The following is a 24,282-nucleotide window of genomic DNA, read 5'->3' as shown; positions in this document are numbered from 1 at the left end:
ATGTAGCGCTATGCTATTCAGCGGTTGTGGATGACAATTATCCCGTTAACGGGATTGCAGCCATAACAAGGTTTAATCACGCAATTAGAGACTTTAATCATTCGATGAACAACAGTCGTCACATTAACTAATACAATGTCACGCCATATTAGCGCCCCCGTGGTGAGGAATCTAATATAGGAATATGTAAAACATGTATCTTTCGTCAAAGTTTATGAAGAGTATTTCTGTTATATGACGTGGCTCTCTGTAATTACTCTGGATATTTTGGAGGCATTTCTGAACATGGCGCCAATGTAAACTGAGATTTGTGGATATAAAGATGCATACTATCAAACAAAACATAATTGTATTGTGTAGCATGATGTCATATGAGTGTCATCTGATGAAGATTCTCAAACGTTAGTGATTAATTTTAGCTCTAATTCTGCGTTTGTGACTCTATCGTTGGCTGGGAAAAATGGCTGTGTGTTTTTTTTTTTTTGGTGGTCACCTAACATAAATATATGTTGTGCTTTTGCTGTAAAACATTTTAAAAATCTGACACGATGGGCAGATTAACAAGATGTTTATCTTTCATTTGCTGTATTTGACTTGCTAATGTGTGAAAGTTAAATATTTCAGAAAAATATTTTAGAATTTCCCGCTCTGCCTTTTCAGCGCGGGAACCCCTAGCCATAAGCGGCACCCCTAGCCATAAGAAGTCGTGTTTGCAGCCTCCAACTCAAAAACCCAAACATTACGTAAATTGAAATAACTGATAATCATAACAATGAGCAATCCATCAAATGGTTTCCACCCATTTCCCCTCTAATCAGTGGACCTTCACCCACGGAAAGATTGATCGCTGACCTCCGCAACGATGCAAATCCTAACTATGCTGAGGGGCTGGAAATGTTAGATTTCGATGCCATAAGCAAGAAAAATGCAGACATTGTGATAGATGCTCTTCAAAATAGACCACCAGGCGGAGGCCTGGTCTAGGTTCTCTCCAGTTCAGCTCTCAACTATGCCCACCAGCAGAGCTGGACAGTGCACCAATACCTCTGTGCCCAGCAGAGGCATGAGCAGGAAGCGGGGGAGTTCAAGGCACAAGTGGAGAGAAACAGGGAGCTGGCATCGAAAGCCGAAAAGGATAAGCTACTGCTAGCTGAGGAATTGTGTGTGAGGACAGATAAATTGGAAGATCTGTCTAACACTCATATCAAAGAACGTGAACAAACTCTTGACCAAGTCCGTATTCTAAAGGAACAACTCGTTTTAGCCAAAACTAAATACGATGAAGTCCACGCAAAACTAGATGAATCTAACAAGCTAGCTAGAAACCGGTGCGAGCAACTTGATGCCCTGCAAGCGGTTGTGAATGAAACCACTCAAAGCAATAATGTTCTATTCCAAAAGCTGCAGAACAAAAGATGATCAGTTAATGAACACAATGACCAAGTTGGAGGACAAAACAGCAGAACTCATTGAAGTCGCTGATTTATGAAGGATGAGAAAGACCAGGTGAGCAAGTTGGAAAATGTGACCTTTAAACAAAAGGAGGACATCGCTTCACTGGATCTCTCACTCCACACTCGATACCTCTCACTGCAAACCATGACAGATAAGTATGACGCTGAGCGGAGCAAGGGCAACACGTACGTGTCTAAAATAAACACCCTCAACTCCCAGGTGGACTCTGCGATGCAGCAGAACACCACCCTTAGGTATCATCTGGAGGAACTCCAGTACAGTGACGAGCTATCGCGGGACAACCAAACCAAGCAACCTAGCTCACATCCGGAGCTCAGAGACCGAGATTTCAGCCTCTATCTCTTGGCCATTCGGCCCACAGTGAATTGGGGCATCCTCGTCAACACAACCACAGTTTGACTTTTCCTCTTTGCCTTTCGGCACACAATTCCCCACGGGAGCATGCAGATGCTCCTTGGAGGGGATCACATTGACAAAATAGTCAAAAATGTCCGCCTCTTTGACCCCGTTCCGGGAAAGCCAAACGACACTGAGACATTCTTAGCAGAAATGGAGGACGCCTTGGATGGCTACCCAAATGCTATGAATGCAGACAGGCTCTACCTTTTGAAGCGAACATCCAACAGACACGTGACAAGGTTCATCCGTCTACAAGAGCAACACGTGCCAAACGACTATACTAAACTTGCCACGGTTTTGAAAATAGAATTCAGTGGTTCTGCGACTCGCAAACACGATAGCTCGTTGGCTGACAATATCAGACAAGCTCAAAATGAACATCCACAAGCCTACTATCACCGGCTTCCTTCAACTTACTTTGGTATGCTCACTGAAACCGGAATGGAAGATCTTTTACCATTTAATTCCTGTTGAGGATAGGGGGCAGTATTTTCACTTTGGATGAATTGTGTGCCCATAGTGAACTGCATCAAACTCTGTCCTAGATTGCTAATATATGCATATTATTATTAATATTGGATAGAAAACACTCTGAAGTTTCTAAAACTGTTTGAATTATGTCTGTGAGTATAACAGAACTCATAGGGCAGGCAATCTTCCAAACAAGAAGTGAAATTCTGAAAGTTGGGGCAACTTTGACATCATCGCCCCCTCCTTTCCCAACAAGATATGGATCTGGAAGCACTTCCTACACCTTCCACTAGATGTCCACATTCAGTAGAAAGTGTAATGGAGCATTTGCTGTGAACTTTGATCTAATGGGAGGGAAAATAGTCAGTGTCCCGACAGAATGCCATTTTGCTGTGGCGCATTTCTCTGTGGGTGCTACGTCTGTTCCATTCGGCTCCAGATGAAAACGTATGATCCGGTTGGAATGTTATTGGATATATATGATAATAACATCCTGAAGATTGATTCTCTACTTAGTTTGACCAGTTTATTCGACCTGGAATATATCTTTTGGAAGTTTTCGTGCGAGTTATCTTGGACCAGCAGTCAGTTTTTAGGCACGTGAGCTGAAAGTGATAGCAAATGCAGCTACTTGGAACACAACAACAATTTATTGTGGAACTAGGACTCCTTGCACTACATTCTGATGAAAGATCATCGAAGGTAAGGGAATATTTATGTTGTAATTTCGTATTTCTGTTGACTCCAACATGGCGGTTACGTCTGAGCGCCGTCTCAGATTATTGCAATGTTAGGCTTTTTCCGTAACGTTTAAAACAAAATCTGACACAGTGGTTGCATTAAGAACCAGTGTATCTTTAATTATATGTAGAACATGTATCTTTATTCAAAGTTTATGATGAGTATTTCTGTTATCTGGCGTAGCTTTCTATAATTCCTCCGGATATTTTGGAGGAATTTCTGAACATGGCGTCAATGTAAACCGAGATTTGTGGATATAAATATGCATATTATCGAACAAAACATAAATGTGTTGTGTAACATGTCATATGAGTGTCATCTGATGAAGATTTTCAAAAGGTTAGTGATTCATTATATCTCTAATCCTTCTTTTGTAACTCTATCTTTGGCTGGAAAAAATGGCTGCGTTTTTCCTTTGTTTTGGTGGTGGTCTAACATAAATATATGTTGTGTTTTCGCTGTAAAACATTAAAAAAATCGGACATGATGGGTGTATTGGATTTGTTAATGTGTGAAAGTTAAGTATTTCAAAAGAATATTTTTGAATTCCCTGCACCACCTTTTCAGCTGAATGGGGGGGGGGGTGGAGTTCCCCTCGGGGATCGCCTTGCCATAACAGGTTTTCATAAAGTAGTGTAGACTACAGTAGGCTACATAGACCTGTTTTACCCATTAATAAAGTAGTGTAGACTACAGTAGGCTACATAGACCTGTTTTACCCATTAATAAAGTCGTGTAGACTACAATAGGCTACATATACCTGTTTTACCCATTAATAAAGTAGTGTAGACTACAGTAGGCTACATAGACCTGTTTTACCCGTTAATAAAGTAGTGTAGACTACAGTAGGCAACATAAACCTGTTATACCCATTAATAGAGTAGTGTAGACTACAGTAGGCTACATAGACCTGTTTTACCCATTAATAAAGTCGTGTAGACTACAATAGGCTACATATACCTGTTTTACCCATTAATAAAGTAGTGTAGACTACAGTAGGCTACATAGACCTGTTTTACCCATTCATAAAGTAGTGTAGACTACAGTAGGCAACATAGACCTGTTTTACCCATTAATAAGGTAGTGTAGACTACAGTAGGCTACATAGACCTGTTTTACCCATTAATAAAGTAGTGTAGACTACAGTAGGCTACATAGACCTGTTTTACCCATTAATAAAGTAGTGTAGACTACAGTAGGCTACATAGACCTGTTTTACCCATTAATAAAGTAGTGTAGACTACAGTAGGCAACATAGACCTGTTTTACCCATTAATAAAGTAGTGTAGACTACAGTAGGCTACATAGACCTGTTTTACCCATTAATAAAGTAGTGTAGACTACAGTAGGCTACATAGACCTGTTTTACCCATTAATAAAGTAGTGTAGACTACAGTAGGAAACAGAGATATTGCTGATTTTATTTAGTCAGATCGAAATTATTTGATTAATTTAACACATACTAATCAAATGTGTTAAAATGTTGTTACATTTGTAGTGTAGGCCTATTAATTGTGCTTATATTATATGCTAATTATATTCTGATCCACCGACTTTAACTCAGATTTTTTTTCCCGAAGCCAAATCTAGTTGACGAACCCTGTTTTATAGTATGCCATGTCCTTTACTGGCCAATGGTTAAACTGCTGTTATGTTTATGGTATACGATGGTGTTTTGTCACTAAACTTTGACCAGATATTACTGCATCCAAAGATCAACTGTACCTAGAACATAGATGCAGAGACACTTGTCATCAGGAAGGTGCTCTCTCAGCACAACGGAAAATATCTCAATGACTTGACATGTTCTGGCTGTGAATTCAGGCTACAAGGTAAGAATCTTCCCAGGGATTGTTGTAAAGTGTGTAGAGACATTAAATGTCTGGTGTTATTTTAGTATAGTGAATGACAGTAAAACACTCAGATCTAACAGTCCATTTCACCTGGGACAGCTACGTGACAGTTCAGTCATACAAAATGGCGCTAACTGGGCGTAGTCAATTCAAATTCAAAAAATATATTGTTCATATAACGTATTATACCATTTGTATATCGGGATTATTTTACAATTTGTCCAAATATTAATGTATCATAGTTCTAAATCATCTTTCAGAATATCAGAACATATGTTGTTTTCTAAATTACAATGAGCTCCTGCTTCCTGTGTAATTTGGTATGAAACCACTGAACATACTTTTCTTAACATTGCTGTTATGAACTGAATTCAGTAACAGCATAATAATAGCATACAGGGTACCTGTTGAACAAAGCAACATACTAGAATGAGAGAAATTATTAAAAGATAAAGTGAGACATTATTATTATTAATATTATATTATTATATATTGTTATTATTATTATTATTATGGACAAAAGGTGAAAAATATAAATCACGACTCTACATGTTCATGTGATGCATTAAATCATGCGACTGTTTGGATGTATCTGTTAGTAAGTGTTTTATTTCTAAGAGGTAATGAATAAAAGAGAATATATGACCTTCAACAATTAGTTGTCACTGTGTTAACCACAACCAACATGCTGGATCTCTGTTTAGTTGTCAGTGTGTTAACCACAACCAAACTGCTGGATCTCTGTTTAGTTGTCACTGTGTTAACCACAACCAACATGCTGGATCTCTGTTTAGTTGTCACTGTGTTAACCACAACCAACATGCTGGATCTCTGTTTAGTTGTCACTGTGTTAACCACAACCAACCTGCCGGATCTCTGTTTAGTTGTCACTGTGTTAACCACAACCAACCTGCCGGATCTCTGTTTAGTTGTCACTGTGTTAACCACAAACAACATGTTGGATCTCTGTTTAGTTGTCACTGTGTTAACCACAGCCAACCTGCTGGATCTCTGTTTAGTTGTCACTGTGTTAACCACAACCAACATGCTGTATCTCTGTTTAGTTGTCACTGTGTTAACCACAACCAACATGCTGGATCTCTGTTTAGTTGTCAGTGTGTTAACCACAACCAACCTGCTGGATCTCAGTTTAGTTGTCACTGTGCTGCCGGATCTCTGTTTAGTTGTCAGTGTGTTAACCACAACCAACCTGCTGGATCTCAGTTTAGTTGTCACTGTGTTAACCACAACCAACCTGCCGGATCTCTGTTTAGTTGTCAGTGTGTTAACCACAACCAACCTGCCGGATCACTGTTTAGTTGTCAGTGTGTTAACCACAACCAACATGCTGTATCTCTGTTTAGTTGTCAGTGTGTTAACCACAACCAACCTGCTGGATCTCAGTTTAGTTGTCACTGTGTTAACCACAACCAACATGCTGGATCTCAGTTTAGTTGTCAGTGTGTTAACCACAACCAACATGCTGTATCTCTGTTTAGTTGTCACTGTGTTAACCACAACCAACATGCTGGATCTCAGTTTAGTTGTCACTGTGTTAACCACAACCAACATGCAACATGTTAATCACAACCAACATGGATCTCAGTTTAGTTGTCACTGTGTTAACCACAACCAACCTGTATCTCTGTTTAGGATCTCTGGATTCAGTTTAGTTGTCACTGTGTTAACCACAACCAACCTGCTGGATCTCAGTTTAGTTGTAACTGTGTTAACCACAACCAACCTGCTGGATCTCAGTTTAGTTGTCACTGTGTTAACCACAACCAACCTGCTGGATCTCAGTTTAGTTGTCACTGTGTTAACCACAACCAACCTGCTGTATCTCTGTTTAGTTGTCAGTGTGTTAACCACAACCAACCTGCTGGATCTCAGTTTAGTTGTCACTGTGTTAACCACAACCAACCTGCTGGATCTCAGTTTAGTTGTCACTGTGTTAACCACAACCAACCTGCCGGATCTCTGTTTAGTTGTCACTGTGTTAACCACAACCAACCTGCCGGATCTCTGTTTAGTTGTCACTGTGTTAACCACAAACAACATGTTGGATCTCTGTTTAGTTGTCACTGTGTTAACCACAACCAACCTGCCGGATCTCTGTTTAGTTGTCACTGTGTTAACCACAACCAACCTGCCGGATCTCTGTTTAGTTGTCACTGTGTTAACCACAACCAACCTGCCGGATCTCTGTTTAGTTGTCACTGTGTTAACCACAAACAACATGTTGGATCTCTGTTTAGTTGTCACTGTGTTAACCACAACCAACCTGCCGGATCTCTGTTTAGAAGTCACTGTGTTAACCACAACCAACCTGCCGGATCTCTGTTTAGTTGTCACTGTGTTAACCACAAACAACATGTTGGATCTCTGTTTAGTTGTCACTGTGTTAACCACAACCAACCTGCCGGATCTCTGTTTAGTTGTCACTGTGTTAACCACAACCAACCTGCCGGATCTCTGTTTAGTTGTCAGTGTGTTAACCACAACCAACCTGCCGGATCTCTGTTTAGTTGTCACTGTGTTAACCACAAACAACATGTTGGATCTCTGTTTAGTTGTCACTGTGTTAACCACAACCAACCTGCCGGATCTCTGTTTAGAAGTCACTGTGTTAACCACAACCAACCTGCCGGATCTCTGTTTAGTTGTCACTGTGTTAACCACAACCAACCTGCTGGATCTCAGTTTAGTTGTCACTGTGTTAACCACAACCAACCTGCTGGATCTCAGTTTAGTTGTCACTGTGTTAACCACAACCAACCTGCTGTATCTCTGTTTAGTTGTCAGTGTGTTAACCACAACCAACCTGCTGGATCTCAGTTTAGTTGTCACTGTGTTAACCACAACCAACCTGCCTGATCTCAGTTTAGTTGTCACTGTGTTAACCACAACCAACCTGCTGGATCTCTGTTTAGTTGTCACTGTGTTAACCACAAACAACATGTTGGATCTCTGTTTAGTTGTCACTGTGTTAACCACAACCAACCTGCCGGATCTCTGTTTAGTTCTCACTGTGTTAACCACAACCAACCTGCCGGATCTCTGTTTAGTTGTCACTGTGTTAACCACAACCAACCTGTCGGATCTCTGTTTAGTTGTCACTGTGTTAACCACAAACAACATGTTGGATCTCTGTTTAGTTGTCACTGTGTTAACCACAACCAACCTGCCGGATCTCTGTTTAGAAGTCACTGTGTTAACCACAACCAACCTGCCGGATCTCTGTTTAGTTGTCACTGTGTTAACCACAACCAACATGCTGTATCTCTGTTTAGAAGTCACTGTGTTAACCACAACCAACCTGCCGGATCTCTGTTTAGAAGTCACTGTGTTAACCACAACCAACCTGCCGGATCTCTGTTTAGTTGTCACTGTGTTAACCACAAACAACATGTTGGATCTCTGTTTAGTTGTCACTGTGTTAACCACAACCAACCTGCCGGATCTCTGTTTAGTTGTCACTGTGTTAACCACAACCAACCTGCCGGATCTCTGTTTAGTTGTCACTGTGTTAACCACAAACAACATGTTGGATCTCTGTTTAGTTGTCACTGTGTTAACCACAACCAACCTGCCGGATCTCTGTTTAGTTGTCAGTGTGTTAACCACAACCAACCTGCTGGATCTCAGTTTAGTTGTCACTGTGTTAACCACAACCAACCTGCCGGATCTCTGTTTAGTTGTCAGTGTGTTAACCACAACCAACCTGCTGGATCTCAGTTTAGTTGTCACTGTGTTAACCACAACCAACCTGCCGGATCTCTGTTTAGTTGTCACTGTGTTAACCACAAACAACATGTTGGATCTCTGTTTAGTTGTCACTGTGTTAACCACAACCAACCTGCCGGATCTCTGTTTAGTTGTCAGTGTGTTAACCACAACCAACCTGCTGGATCTCTGTTTAGTTATCAGTGTGTTAACCACAACCAACCTGCCGGATCTCTGTTTAGTTGTCAGTGTGTTAACCACAACCAACCTGCTGGATCTCAGTTTAGTTGTCACTGTGTTAACCACAACCAACCTGCCGGATCTCTGTTTAGTTGTCAGTGTGTTAACCACAACCAACCTGCTGGATCTCAGTTTAGTTGTCACTGTGTTAACCACAACCAACCTGCCGGATCTCTGTTTAGAAGTCACTGTGTTAACCACAACCAACCTGCCGGATCTCTGTTTAGTTGTCACTGTGTTAACCACAACCAACCTGCTGGATCTCAGTTTAGTTGTCACCGTGTTAACCACAACCAACCTGCTGGATCTCAGTTTAGTTGTCACTGTGTTAACCACAACCAACCTGCTGTATCTCTGTTTAGTTGTCAGTGTGTTAACCACAACCAACCTGCTGGATCTCAGTTTAGTTGTCACTGTGTTAACCACAACCAACCTGCCTGATCTCAGTTTAGTTGTCACTGTGTTAACCACAACCAACCTGCCGGATCTCTGTTTAGTTGTCACTGTGTTAACCACAAACAACATGTTGGATCTCTGTTTAGTTGTCACTGTGTTAACCACAACCAACCTGCCGGATCTCTGTTTAGTTCTCACTGTGTTAACCACAACCAACCTGCCGGATCTCTGTTTAGTTGTCACTGTGTTAACCACAACCAACCTGTCGGATCTCTGTTTAGTTGTCACTGTGTTAACCACAAACAACATGTTGGATCTCTGTTTAGTTGTCACTGTGTTAACCACAACCAACCTGCCGGATCTCTGTTTAGAAGTCACTGTGTTAACCACAACCAACCTGCCGGATCTCTGTTTAGTTGTCACTGTGTTAACCACAACCAACATGCTGTATCTCTGTTTAGAAGTCACTGTGTTAACCACAACCAACCTGCCGGATCTCTGTTTAGAAGTCACTGTGTTAACCACAACCAACCTGCCGGATCTCTGTTTAGTTGTCACTGTGTTAACCACAAACAACATGTTGGATCTCTGTTTAGTTGTCACTGTGTTAACCACAACCAACCTGCCGGATCTCTGTTTAGTTGTCACTGTGTTAACCACAACCAACCTGCCGGATCTCTGTTTAGTTGTCACTGTGTTAACCACAAACAACATGTTGGATCTCTGTTTAGTTGTCACTGTGTTAACCACAACCAACCTGCCGGATCTCTGTTTAGTTGTCAGTGTGTTAACCACAACCAACCTGCTGGATCTCAGTTTAGTTGTCACTGTGTTAACCACAACCAACCTGCCGGATCTCTGTTTAGTTGTCAGTGTGTTAACCACAACCAACCTGCTGGATCTCAGTTTAGTTGTCACTGTGTTAACCACAACCAACCTGCCGGATCTCTGTTTAGTTGTCAGTGTGTTAACCACAACCAACCTGCTGGATCTCAGTTTAGTTGTCACTGTGTTAACCACAACCAACCTGCCGGATCTCTGTTTAGTTGTCAGTGTGTTAACCACAACCAACCTGCTGGATCTCAGTTTAGTTGTCACTGTGTTAACCACAACCAATATGTTGGATCTCTGTTTAGTTGGCACTGTGTTAACCACAACCAATATGTTGGATCTCTGTTTAGTTGTCACTGTGTTAACCACAACCAACCTGCTGGATCTCAGTTTAGTTGTCACTGTGTTAACCACAACCAACCTGCCGGATCTCTGTTTAGTTGTCACTGTGTTAACCACAAACAACATGTTGGATCTCTGTTTAGTTGTCACTGTGTTAACCACAACCAACCTGCCGGATCTCTGTTTAGTTGTCACTGTGTTAACCACAACCAACCTGCCGGATCTCTGTTTAGTTGTCAGTGTGTTAACCACAACCAACCTGCCGGATCTCTGTTTAGTTGTCACTGTGTTAACCACAAACAACATGTTGGATCTCTGTTTAGTTGTCACTGTGTTAACCACAACCAACCTGCCGGATCTCTGTTTAGAAGTCACTGTGTTAACCACAACCAACCTGCCGGATCTCTGTTTAGTTGTCACTGTGTTAACCACAACCAACCTGCTGGATCTCAGTTTAGTTGTCACCGTGTTAACCACAACCAACCTGCTGGATCTCAGTTTAGTTGTCACTGTGTTAACCACAACCAACCTGCTGTATCTCTGTTTAGTTGTCAGTGTGTTAACCACAACCAACCTGCTGGATCTCAGTTTAGTTGTCACTGTGTTAACCACAACCAACCTGCCTGATCTCAGTTTAGTTGTCACTGTGTTAACCACAACCAACCTGCCGGATCTCTGTTTAGTTGTCACTGTGTTAACCACAAACAACATGTTGGATCTCTGTTTAGTTGTCACTGTGTTAACCACAACCAACCTGCCGGATCTCTGTTTAGTTCTCACTGTGTTAACCACAACCAACCTGCCGGATCTCTGTTTAGTTGTCACTGTGTTAACCACAACCAACCTGTCGGATCTCTGTTTAGTTGTCACTGTGTTAACCACAAACAACATGTTGGATCTCTGTTTAGTTGTCACTGTGTTAACCACAACCAACCTGCCGGATCTCTGTTTAGAAGTCACTGTGTTAACCACAACCAACCTGCCGGATCTCTGTTTAGTTGTCACTGTGTTAACCACAACCAACATGCTGTATCTCTGTTTAGAAGTCACTGTGTTAACCACAACCAACCTGCCGGATCTCTGTTTAGTTGTCACTGTGTTAACCACAACCAACCTGCCGGATCTCTGTTTAGAAGTCACTGTGTTAACCACAACCAACCTGCCGGATCTCTGTTTAGTTGTCACTGTGTTAACCACAAACAACATGTTGGATCTCTGTTTAGTTGTCACTGTGTTAACCACAACCAACCTGCCGGATCTCTGTTTAGTTGTCACTGTGTTAACCACAACCAACCTGCCGGATCTCTGTTTAGTTGTCACTGTGTTAACCACAAACAACATGTTGGATCTCTGTTTAGTTGTCACTGTGTTAACCACAACCAACCTGCCGGATCTCTGTTTAGTTGTCAGTGTGTTAACCACAACCAACCTGCTGGATCTCAGTTTAGTTGTCACTGTGTTAACCACAACCAACCTGCCGGATCTCTGTTTAGTTGTCAGTGTGTTAACCACAACCAACCTGCTGGATCTCAGTTTAGTTGTCACTGTGTTAACCACAACCAACCTGCCGGATCTCTGTTTAGTTGTCAGTGTGTTAACCACAACCAACCTGCTGGATCTCAGTTTAGTTGTCACTGTGTTAACCACAACCAACCTGCCGGATCTCTGTTTAGTTGTCAGTGTGTTAACCACAACCAACCTGCTGGATCTCAGTTTAGTTGTCACTGTGTTAACCACAACCAATATGTTGGATCTCTGTTTAGTTGGCACTGTGTTAACCACAACCAATATGTTGGATCTCTGTTTAGTTGTCACTGTGTTAACCACAACCAACCTGCTGGATCTCAGTTTAGTTGTCACTGTGTTAACCACAACCAACCTGCCGGATCTCTGTTTAGTTGTCAGTGTGTTAACCACAACCAACCTGCTGGATCTCAGTTTAGTTGTCACTGTGTTAACCACAACCAATATGTTGGATCTCTGTTTAGTTGTCACTGTGTTAACCACAAACAACATGTTGGATCTCTGTTTAGTTGTCACTGTGTTAACCACAACCAACCTGCTGGATCTCAGTTTAGTTGTCACTGTGTTAACCACAACCAACCTGCCGGATCTCTGTTTAGTTGTCAGTGTGTTAACCACAACCAACCTGCTGGATCTCAGTTTAGTTGTCACTGTGTTAACCACAACCAACCTGCCGGATCTCTGTTTAGTTGTCAGTGTGTTAACCACAACCAACCTGCTGGATCTCAGTTTAGTTGTCACTGTGTTAACCACAACCAACCTGCTGGATCTCTGTTTAGTTATCAGTGTGTTAACCACAACCAAAATGTTGGATCTCTGTTTAGGGGTCAGTGCTCTAAAATGAGTCTCTCTGGAGAGAGAGAGGAGGGGGGCCCTGCCTCTAAAATGAGTCTCTCTGGGGAGAGAGAGGAGGGAGGCCCTGCCTCTAAACGGAGTGTCTCTGGGGAACATGACACCAAATCTAAGAGGTGAGGTGACAGTTTTTAAAGAATTTATGAAGCGTTTATTTCCAAAACGCTATATCCACCATATTTTCTCATTTGTGTTTTTTCATCAGAAATTAAGGTTGATGGGTGTTCAAAATATTATTGTTTTAAGATTTTAAATTCATAGATTTTAGCGTTTGACATTTTAGTGAGAACATCACAGCAAGATGAAACAAATATTGTTGCATTCTCTAGATTCTCCCATTTCATTTGCACTATAGAGCCCCACAGTGGTGTCATAATACCCATAACACCTAGCGGTCAAACAGCGAAATGGTTCCAATAGTTTTTCCAATAAAAGACATGAGCTGGCACACACCCAGAGATTTTTTTTTAGGTGGAGGTGCTGACTAACATCTAATAAACTATAAGCTATAAAAAATAAAGAGAGTCCCATACTCCATATTTAAACTCCCAGTAATTTATTGGGTATTTACCAAAGTTTCAGCATCACCGTGCCTTCTTCAGGGTGATGTCATGAATACTTGAACCAGGTTATGTAAACAAACAGTGCAATTAGTGCAACCAATGACAATAGTGAGGGTTGGGTCATAATGATCAAGTTAATTAGTTAAAAGTTAATTAATTCTAGTTAGAATTAATTATTGAAACTGTTAAAAAAAACTATAGTTTATGGTATATTGGATATATTAGGCTATTGTTATCATATGGAAACATAATTGAATATTGTACATAACATTAGCATTAACATACATTATTGTTTAATTCAATTTCACATATTTCATGGTTTCCTATTTCATGTAATATTTTTGTTCAAGCATAAAGCATAATAAGCATCATCAACAGGGGGAACATGTTGGGTATACTCTGATAAGCTGTAGAAAGAATATATCAATTTAAAAGATAATTGTTCATAAGAAGGGCCTGAGATCAGTCAATATTCAGACCACTAAGGGGTCAATGTTTTTAGACAGGACATCCAGTAAGCCTCCCTCTGTAGTAATAGGATCTTGATGTTACCTCCTCTCCTTGGTAGAGCAACATGCTCACTGCCTGTGTATTTGACGGAGGAGATTGGATGGTTAGCTTCAACAAAGTGAGCTGCTACTGGACAGTCAATGTTCGTACACCTGATTGAGCTGTGGTGTTCAGCTATGCATTGTTTTATTTGTCTTTTCGTTTGTCCTACATAGGCTTTTCCACATAAACAGGCGATGAGATAGATTACTCCCTTGGTCTTACATGAGATGATACCCCTAACAGAGATGTTTCTACCTGTATGTGGGTGTCAGAAGGAGGATGTTTTTATTGTGCTATTGCACTGTGTGCATGAGCCACGTTTGTAGTTCCCATTTGGAATGGTTGTCAAGAGTGTCTGAGTGGGCTCAGGAGGCAGGTCAGATCTCACCAAGATATCTCCAAGAGTGTCTGAGTGGGCTCAGGGGCAGGTCAGATCTCACCAAGATATCTCCAAGAGTGTCTGAGTGAGCTCAGGGGGCAGGTCAGATCTCACCAAGATATCTCCAAGAGTGTGAGTGGGCAGGTCAGATCTCACCAAGATATCTCCAAGAGTCTCTGAGTGGGCTCAGGAGGCAGGTCAGATCTCACCAAGATATCTCCAAGAGTGTCTGAGTGGGCTCAGGAGGCAGGTCAGATCTCACCAAGATATCTCCAAGAGTGTCTGAGTGGGCTCAGGAGGCAGGTCAGATCTCACCAAGATATCTCCAAGAGTGTCTGAGTGGGCAGGTCAGATCTCACCAAGATATCTCCAAGAGTGTCTGAGTAGGCAGGTCAGATCTCACCAAGATATCTCCAAGAGTGTCTGAGTGGGCAGGTCAGATCTCACCAAGATATCTCCAAGAGTGTCTGAGTGGGCAGGTCAGATCTCACCAAGATATCTCCAATATTGCAACCACACTTATAGACCACCAGTGGGGGTTCCTTGAAGAGGTGTGTGATTGTTTTGTCTGATTGCAGAATATGCCAGTGCTTTTTCAGGATTGCTTTCATTTTCTCTGAATACTTGTTGTATTTGTTGCAAAAGACGGTTGTTTTTCTTCTTTGGTAGATTGTTGTGCAATTTCTCTCTTGGTTTTTGAGATATTTTCATCATTGCAGCATCAAGAGTTGTGTCCTTGTAGCCTCTCATTCTGAATTTATCTGTCATTTTTTAGCATTGCTGTCTAAATAATTGTACACACTTAAAATGTTTTGTGTAGGTTGGGGTGGTGCAGCGGGTCTTGTGGGCACATTTTTGTCAAAGTCTGTCATTCTCTAGATTTATGGTGCTTTCAAGGAAACTGGGAAGTTTGAATTATGATGTTTGTGATCTTCAGGTCGGAGCTCTAGAAAGAGGCCTAAGTTACCGACTTGGAATTTTGAGTTGGATGACTGTTCAAACCTTATTTTCTCAGTAGGAGCTTGTTTTTTTTCTGGTTTTCCAGTTGTCCTGAACTCACTGAAGTCTGAGATTTCCCAGTTTCAGTTGTTTTGAACACAGCAGAAGTCATGCTGGATTCACAGCATGGCCAGGCCAATGTATTCAACATTTTCTGTCCCATGGTGTTGCAGGTGAATTTGATCCCTTTAAGCTTGGAAAAGAGACCATTAATGTAAGGGTTTTCCTGTGGTGAAGTAGAGGCGGACCAAAATGCAGCGTGGTGGTTATTCATGTTCTTTAATGAAGGAACTATACATGAAATAACTAACAAAACAATAACTGTGCGAAAACCAAAAACAGTCCTATCTGGTGCAAACACAGAGAAAGGAACAATCACCCACAAACACACAGTGAAACCCAGGCTACCTAAGTATGATTCTCAATCAGAGACAATTAATGACACCTGCCTCTGATTGAGAACCATACTAGGCCGAAACATAGAAATACCCCAAAACATAGAAAAACAAACATAGACTGCCCACCCAACTCACGCCCTGACCATACTAAATAATGACAAAACAAAGGAAATAAAGGTCAGAACGTGACAATTAAACGCAGATTTGGACCACAAACCCTCTCCACTGAATTGTCTGGCTAGTGATTGCTTTGCAATGCATGCAGTTAGCCACAGCTTCCTTCCAAACCACTCATTCCAAACCACTCATTGCTAGCTAAGATTTTGAACGTATGATGTTGACATGATCAGTCCAATCAAAGCTACTGTAAACAAAACGTGATTCCACTTCATTTTATCTGTGGCCAATGACCTTGAGCCTTTTGAATGGGCACTTCTAATATAACTCTAGGGCAGCACCCAATGGGCTTGAATTTTCAAGCTCTCCCTGTAGATTTTGCGGTGACGTAGTGTCTCCATGAGTGATAGAACACTGAGCCAATCAAGGCGCAACTACAGAACATTACCAAACCCTACGCTCAGTATTTCCCACTGTCCGCCCCACCACTGCAGACAGCACTGAACTAGGCTGAAACGGCTGCATTTTGGAGCTGTCTTACTCAAGAAAACAAAAAAGAGACCATGTTTGTATATGGCTTATTAACTCAATGATTTTTTTTTACATTGTTTGCAAACTGATATATTGTGTCACGATCGTCGTAGTGAGGAGACCAAAGCACAGGGTGGTGTGAATACATTATTTTATTGTTAGACAAATGAACATGAAGAGCACTAAACAAACAAACTAAATAATAAGACGAACGTGGCCGCTATCAATACTGTGTGCAAACATGCAACATCACATGGACAATAACCCACGAACCACAATACAAAACAGGCTACCTAAATATGGTTCCCAATCAGAGACCGACAAACACCTGCCACTGACTGAGAACCATATCAGGCCAAAACACATAGAAACAGACAAACTAGACATACAACATAGAATGCCCACTCATATCACAACCTGACCAAACAAAACATAGAAACAAACAACGTAAACCATGGTCAGAGTGTGACAATATGACACATATTAATGCCAAAATAACATGCAAAACAGGCAACCAAAAAAAGCAAAACAGGTGGGGCCCTGCACCTGAATAACAGGTGGGGCCCTGCACCTGAATAACAGGTGGGGCCCTGCACCTGAATAACAGGTGGGGCCCTGCACCTGAATAACAGGTGGGGCCCTGCACCTGAATAACAGGTGGGGCTCTGCACCTGAATAACAGGTGGGGCTCTGCACCTGAATAACAGGGGGGGCCCTGCACCTGAATAACAGGTGGGGCTCTGCACCTGAATAACAGGTGGGGCCCTGCACCTGAATAACAGGTGGGGCCCTGCACCTGAATAACAGGTGGGGCTCTGCACCTGAATAACAGGTGGGGCTCTGTACCTGAATAACAGGTGGGGCTCTGTACCTGAATAACAGGTGGGGCTCTGCACCTGAATAACAGGTGGGGCCCTGCACCTGAATAACAGGTGGGGCTCTGTACCTGAATAACAGGTGGGGCTCTGTACCTGAATAACAGGTGGGGCTCTGTACCTGAATAACAGGTGGGGCTCTGCACCTGAATAACAGGTGGGGCTCTGTACCTGAATAACAGGTGGGGCCCTGCACCTGAATAACAGGTGGGGCTCTGTACCTGAATAACAGGTGGGGCTCTGCACCTGAATAACAGGTGGGGCTCTGCACCTGAATAACAGGTGGGGCTCTGTACCTGAATACCAAGTGGGGCTCTGCCCCTGAATAACACGTTGCATTGATTAACAACTCACCCTCTGAACATTCTATTCCCATCCCAATGTTCTGCATCACAATGTCAGCTTTGCTATTGTTATCAATGAGACATACCTGCATTAACTGTAGGTTTACCTACATTATTATTGCTACCGCTATTGCTACTGCTACTTGAGCACACTCCCTGTTCACCTGGGTACATGTTGTGGAGACCCACAGTGCTAGTGATGGCTGGTACATACTGATGAAACATTACACATTTTCTGGTCATGGTTTAGCATATTTGTTATCAAAAACCTAAACAAACCACATGTCCCTGCCCTTTTTTTCAGAATAAAACAAATTATTAAGAAATAACTTTTTTGATAACTTGTTGTTTCTAAATGGCTGCTGGGGAATTTGATATGCATCGAAATCTTTGGATGGGTCTAGCTCATTGATTTGTAGATATGTGGTTGCTACCTCAGATTATGAGCCTAGCAGGTGTCGCAAATGAGTTATGTAGTACCCACAGAAAGCCACAGGGAGGAGGAAGAGAGCTATAAACCATACTGATTTTTGCCTTAAAAACCCTAAACATAACAATCAATAAAATGTATTTATAAAGCCCTTTTTACATCAGCAGATTTCACAAAGTGCTCTACAGAAACTCTAACCCTACGTGTTACCTATTTTAGCCTCAACCCCTAACCTTAATTCTAGGGTAGGGTAGCCTAGAACACTTTTAGAAACTATTTTAGTAATAATATTATGTTAGTAAAGTACGATAATAGTACTAAATAGCCTTTTGATTATTTTGTTGATCAAAACCTGTCTAAGCATTTTGCTTTTTTTGTTTTGTTATTTCATTATATTATTGCAAGGCAGAACACTTGATCAATAAGCCACATTAGTTTAATTTTTCAAATGTGGTTTGAACTGTGTGACCTAGTAACCTCTATGTGAAAGTCCAGCAATTGGAGTGGGATAGATGGGGCAGTTTTGAGACAGATCTAAGGAATTAACAAGAAAAAGACACTTTATTTCTCAGCTGCCTCACTAATGTCTGTACATTACTTAACGTTTAATTGCTAAATATTTCCAATAGATGACAGCATAAGACTACAAAGAATCAGTTATAGGCTACAAGCAGTAATATGATTGACATAAAATAGCATGCAACCTGTCAGGGATTTCCTCCTCTTCTTCCGAAGAGGAGAGGCGAAAAGGATCAGAGGACCAATATGCGGCGTGGTAAGTGTCCATGGTTCTTTTAATACGTAAATGTACACATGAACACTACAAAACAATAAACATGGAAAACCTAAACAGTCCTATCAGAGACAGAGACAGGAACAATCACCCACAAACACACAGTGAAACCCAGGCTACCTAAGTATGATTCTCAATCAGAGACAACTAATGACACCTGCCTCTGATTGAGAACCATACTAGGCCGAAACATAGAAATACCCAAAACCTAGAAAAACAAACATAGACTGCCCACCCAACTCCCGCCCTGACCATACTAAATAAATACAAAACAAAGGAAATAAAGGTCAGAACGTGACACAACCAAAGAATATATGTCCCATGATTTTCTAAAATGGTCACTCATTACTTTAGTTAGCTATATATCTCATATTAGAGCTGTGTTGCTTTTGGGAGAGCAACAAAACTATAGCAGGTATTGAACCCCAGGTAAATTATCACTAGTCAGAAACTCAACTTTAGTATACGTGCATTATAAAAAGTCATCTTATTATCTGATAAATATTAATAGTAAATGTCGGAAAAGAAAAGACAAGAGTGCGGCTTTCAGCCCTCCAATAAATTGGATCATAAAATCTTCATGTTTAGAAAATGTACCTCAACATGCCCCTGAATTCTTTGAGAGTGAGGCAGATATATATTATTACTGTATAAAACCGAGCAGTACTACTGATTTCTCTGAGAGTGAGGCAGATATATATTATTACTGTGTAAAACCTAGCAGTACTACTGATTTCTTTGAGAGTGAGGCAGATATATATTATTACTGTATAAAACCGAGCAGTACTACTGATTTCTCTGAGAGTGAGGCAGATATATATTATTACTGTTAAAACTACTGATTTCTTTGTGAGGTAAAACTGTATAGCAGTACTACTGATTTCTTTGAGAGTGAGGCAGATATATATTATTACTGTATAAAACCTAGCAGTACTACTGATTTATTTGATTTATTTGAGAGTGAGGCAGATATATATTATTACTGTGTAAATCCTAGCAGTACTACTGATTTCTCTGAGAGTGAGGCAGATATATATTATTACTGTGTAAAACCTAGCAGTACTATTGATTTCTCTGAGAGTGAGGCAGATATATATTATTACTGTGTAAAACCTAGCAGTACTATTGATTTGTTTGAGAGTGAGGCAGATATATATTATTACTGTGTAAAACCTAGCAGTACTAATTGTACTTATTTTATCTGTTGTGTTGTAGCCCAATCAAGCAGGAGAGACCAGCCTCCCCTGTACCCAGCTGTGTGTCCATGAAGAGTGACAAGTCTATGGAGTTACCTATATACTTTAGCGAGGGAGACCTTTCTACTGAACAAAGGTAAGAAGAACTCATGGGTTATGGTCAGTGAGTTAAACAACACTGTCTCTAGTCATTCCTCCTCTCCTATTTTCCCATTTATTTGTTGTTGTTTTCAAAATCCATAGGCTAATACTTTTTTCCTATAGTCCTAAAACACTATTAAAAAAACACAACATTCCCTGTGTGTGTGTGTGTGTGTGTGTGTGTGTGTGTGTGTGTGTGTGTGTGTGTGTGTGTGTGTGTGTGTGTGTGTGTGTGTGTGTGTGTGTGTGTGTGTGTGTGTGTGTGTGTGTGTGTGTGTGTGTGTGTGTGTGCACTCCCTGGTTGAGGAGATGTAATCTCTATTCTGATTGTCTAGTCACTTTTACCCCTACCTACATGTACATATTACCTCAATTACCTAGAATACCTGGTACCCCTGCACATTGACTCAGTGCTGGTACTCCTTATAGCCTCATTATTACCTCAACTACCTGGTACCCCTGTACATTGACTCAGTACTGGTACTCCTTATAGTCTCATTATTACCTCACCTACCTGGTACCCCTACACATTGACTCAGTACTGGTACTCGTTATGTCCTCATTATTATCTCAACTACCTGGTACCCCTGCACATTGACTCAGTACTGGTACTCCTTATAGTCTCATTATTACCTCAACTACCTGGTACCCCTGCACATTGACTCAGTACTGGTACTCCTTATAGTCTCATTATTACCTCAACTACCTGGTACCCCTGCACATTGACTCAGTACTGGTACTCGTTATGTCCTCATTATTATCTCAACTACCTGGTACCCCTGCACATTGACTCAGTACTGGTACTCGTTATGTCCTCATTATTATCTCAACTACCTGGTACCCCTGTACATTGACTCAGTACTGGTACTCGTTATGTCCTCATTATTATCTCAACTACCTGGTACCCCTGCACATTGACTCAGTACTGGTACTCGTTATGTCCTCATTATTATCTCAACTACCTGGTACCCCTGCACATTGACTCAGTACTGGTACTCGTTATGTCCTCATTATTATCTCAACTACCTGGTACCCCTGTACATTGACTCAGTACTGGTACTCGTTATGTCCTCATTATTATCTCAACTACCTGGTACCCCTGCACATTGACTCAGTACTGGTACTCGTTATGTCCTCATTATTATCTCAACTACCTGGTACCCCTGCACATTGACTCAGTACTGGTACTCGTTATGTCCTCATTATTACCTCACCTACCTGGTACCCCTACACATTGACTCAGTACTGGTACTCGTTATGTCCTCATTATTATCTCAACTACCTGGTACCCCTGTACATTGACTCAGTACTGGTACTCCTTATAGTCTCATTATTACCTCACCTACCTGGTACCCCTACACATTGACTCAGTACTGGTACTCGTTATGTCCTCATTATTATCTCAACTACCTGGTACCCCTGCACATTGACTCAGTACTGGTACTCGTTATGTCCTCATTATTATCTCAACTACCTGGTACCCCTGTACATTGACTCAGTACTGGTACTCCTTATAGTCTCATTATTACCTCACCTACCTGGTACCCCTACACATTGACTCAGTACTGGTACTCGTTATGTCCTCATTATTATCTCAACTACCTGGTACCCCTGCACATTGACTCAGTACTGGTACTCGTTATGTCCTCATTATTATCTCAACTACCTGGTACCCCTGCACATTGACTCAGTACTGGTACTCGTTATGTCCTCATTATTATCTCAACTACCTGGTACCCCTGCACATTGACTCAGTACTGGTACTCGTTATGTCCTCATTATTATCTTAACTACCTGGTACCCCTACACATTGACTCAGTACTGGTACTCGTTATGGCCTCATTATTACCTCAACTACCTGGTACCCCTGCACATTGACTCAGTACTGGTACTCGTTATGTCCTCATTATTATCTCAACTACCTGGTACCCCTGCACATTGACTCAGTACTGGTACTCGTTATGTCCTCATTATTATCTCAACTACCTGGTACCCCTGCACATTGACTCAGTACTGGTACTCCTTATAGTCTCATTATTACCTCAACTACCTGGTACCCCTGCATTGACTCAGTACTGGTACTCCTAATAGTCTCATTATTACCTCAACTACCTGGTACCTCTGCACATTGACTCAGTACTGGTACTCCCAATAGTCTCATTATTACCTCAACTACCTGGTACCCCTGCACATTGACTCAGTACTGGTACTCGTTATGTCCTCATTATTATCTCAACTACCTGGTACCCCTGCACATTGACTCAGTACTGGTACTCCTTATAGTCTCATTATTACCTCAACTACCTGGTACCCCTGCACATTGACCCAGCCTAACCTTCTGAAATATAATGTGTGGTCTTATGCTCCCATCTATTGGAATTATGTAGCAAATGCCGAAGTACTGAATAATGTGTAATTCCTTACTAAAGTGGTATTTACTCAGAATTGCAGAATATAAAATTGTCTAGTTAATTTTAACACTTACAACCATAAAATCACAATTAATTGCATAACAAACAATGCAACTGACATAAACCAAAAACATCATACATTTAGTTTATCATATATATAAAACTATTTATTTAGATGGGTGACATTATCTGCCAAAGTAACACCCCTGTAGACAAAGAAGAGCACTCCAGTAGGTACCAAAACATTCAAAGGCTATTTTCTCAAAAGTGAGGTTACAAGTTTATCAATGTTCAAAGCAGAATTACTTTCCCATTATTCCTCAACTTATGTGTATGATATACAATTTTCTAGCTCTGATTCTCTACTGTTATCCAATGTGAAAAACACAATTTCAAATGTTGCTACATAAGACCGAATCGGTCACAATTGACTATGTAAAACCTAGCAGTACTACTTATTTCTCTGAGAGTGAGGGAGATATTTAGCATTTAGCAAAAAAACATTATTATTTGTCTCTCTGAAGTGAAAACATCAAGTGACAGATTGTAAGCAAATACATGTCTGTCATTGAACAACTCATGCCACAATTAGATAGTGAAAAAAACACAACAATCTCTTTCATAATTTCTGAAAATGGTTATATAGCGTTTCCCCATATGAGCTCAGAGTAGACGAGAGATGTAATGTTTGTCTCTGTTGTGTTGAAGTCCAATCAAGCAGGAGAGACCAGCTTTCCCTGTACCCAGCTGTGTGTCCCTGAAGAGTGACTGCTCTATGAAACATTCTATTCGTTTTAGTGAGGGAGACTTTTCTACTGAACAAAGGTAAGAGTAACTCATGGGTCATGGTCAGTGAGTTAAAAAACACTGTTGCTAGTCATTTAGTTATAACATATTTTGTCCATTTTCATAGTCCTAAAACAAAATTAAACAAACGCAACATTCCCATCCTGTGTGTGTGTGTGTGTGTGTGTGTGTGTGTGTGTGTGTGTGTGTGTGTGTGTGTGTGTGTGTGTGTGTGTGTGTGTGTGTGTGTGTGTGTGTGTGTGTGTGTGTGTGTGTGTGTGTGTGTGTGTGTGTGTGTGTAATCCCTGCATGAGGAGATGAGATGTAATCTCATGTTTTGTCCACAGAAACCAACAGGAGAGATCAGAGTCAGAGATTCTCAGTGGTCAGTCTTCCCAGAGTTATCAAACAGACCTGGCCTCCATATTCAGTGTATGTTGTCCTGTTATGTACATTTGTTTTTGTTTACCTCAAGTCAAGTTGATCTGTCAATCATTCAATAATGTGTTAATGAGAAACATTTAGTCTCTTGCTTAACTTATTTACTTGATTTATTTCAGTTGCTTGAAGAGAATATTATGGCATTTGTGAAGAACGAGCTGAAGATGTTCAAGAGGATTCTTAGTCCAGAACTCCCAGATGGCTTTGAGAGTCAGAAGCAGGATAAGGAAGTGGTGGATTCTGAAGATGAGAAGCAGGAGAGCAGTGCCAGAGAGGGGGCTCTGAAGATCACACTACACATCCTGAGGAAAATGAACCAGAAAGAGCTTGCTGACACACTGGAGAAAAGTAAGATCCGTCTGCCTCGTGATGAATGCTGTTTTATTACATTTAAAAGCTGTAGCTAATGTACAGCTAAAGTAACTGTGTAACTGAATGATATTGTAGCAGCCTTAACACAAACACCTAGTGATCT

General features: G+C 41.2%; 1 protein-coding gene across 4 annotated transcripts in view; it reads left to right on the top strand.

Moving 5' to 3' along the window:
* The first annotated feature begins 4,801 nt into the window (after positions 1 to 4,801).
* The window catches only part of LOC123993143, a 28,337-nt gene continuing 8,856 nt past the window's right edge, over positions 4,802 to 24,282 (top strand). For 2 of the 4 annotated variants that reach the window (XM_046294977.1, XM_046294975.1), the window contains exons 1-6: positions 4,813 to 4,919; positions 12,824 to 12,967; positions 20,048 to 20,164; positions 23,289 to 23,405; positions 23,714 to 23,798; positions 23,927 to 24,155. In XM_046294977.1, the coding sequence (XP_046150933.1) occupies positions 12,840 to 12,967; positions 20,048 to 20,164; positions 23,289 to 23,405; positions 23,714 to 23,798; positions 23,927 to 24,155 (676 nt within the window). In that variant the 5' untranslated portion in view covers positions 4,813 to 4,919; positions 12,824 to 12,839. Of the gene's footprint in view, positions 4,920 to 12,823; positions 12,968 to 20,047; positions 20,165 to 23,288; positions 23,406 to 23,713; positions 23,799 to 23,926; positions 24,156 to 24,282 lie in introns of all 4 variants that reach the window. The other 2 variants (XM_046294979.1, XM_046294978.1) reach the window with 2 other exon arrangements.

Source organism: Oncorhynchus gorbuscha, linkage group LG13 (genome assembly GCF_021184085.1).
Source record: "Oncorhynchus gorbuscha isolate QuinsamMale2020 ecotype Even-year linkage group LG13, OgorEven_v1.0, whole genome shotgun sequence".
NCBI lineage: Eukaryota > Metazoa > Chordata > Actinopteri > Salmoniformes > Salmonidae > Oncorhynchus > Oncorhynchus gorbuscha.
Note: the sequence above shows the minus strand (reverse complement) of the source record. Positions and strands in the feature narration are given on the sequence as shown.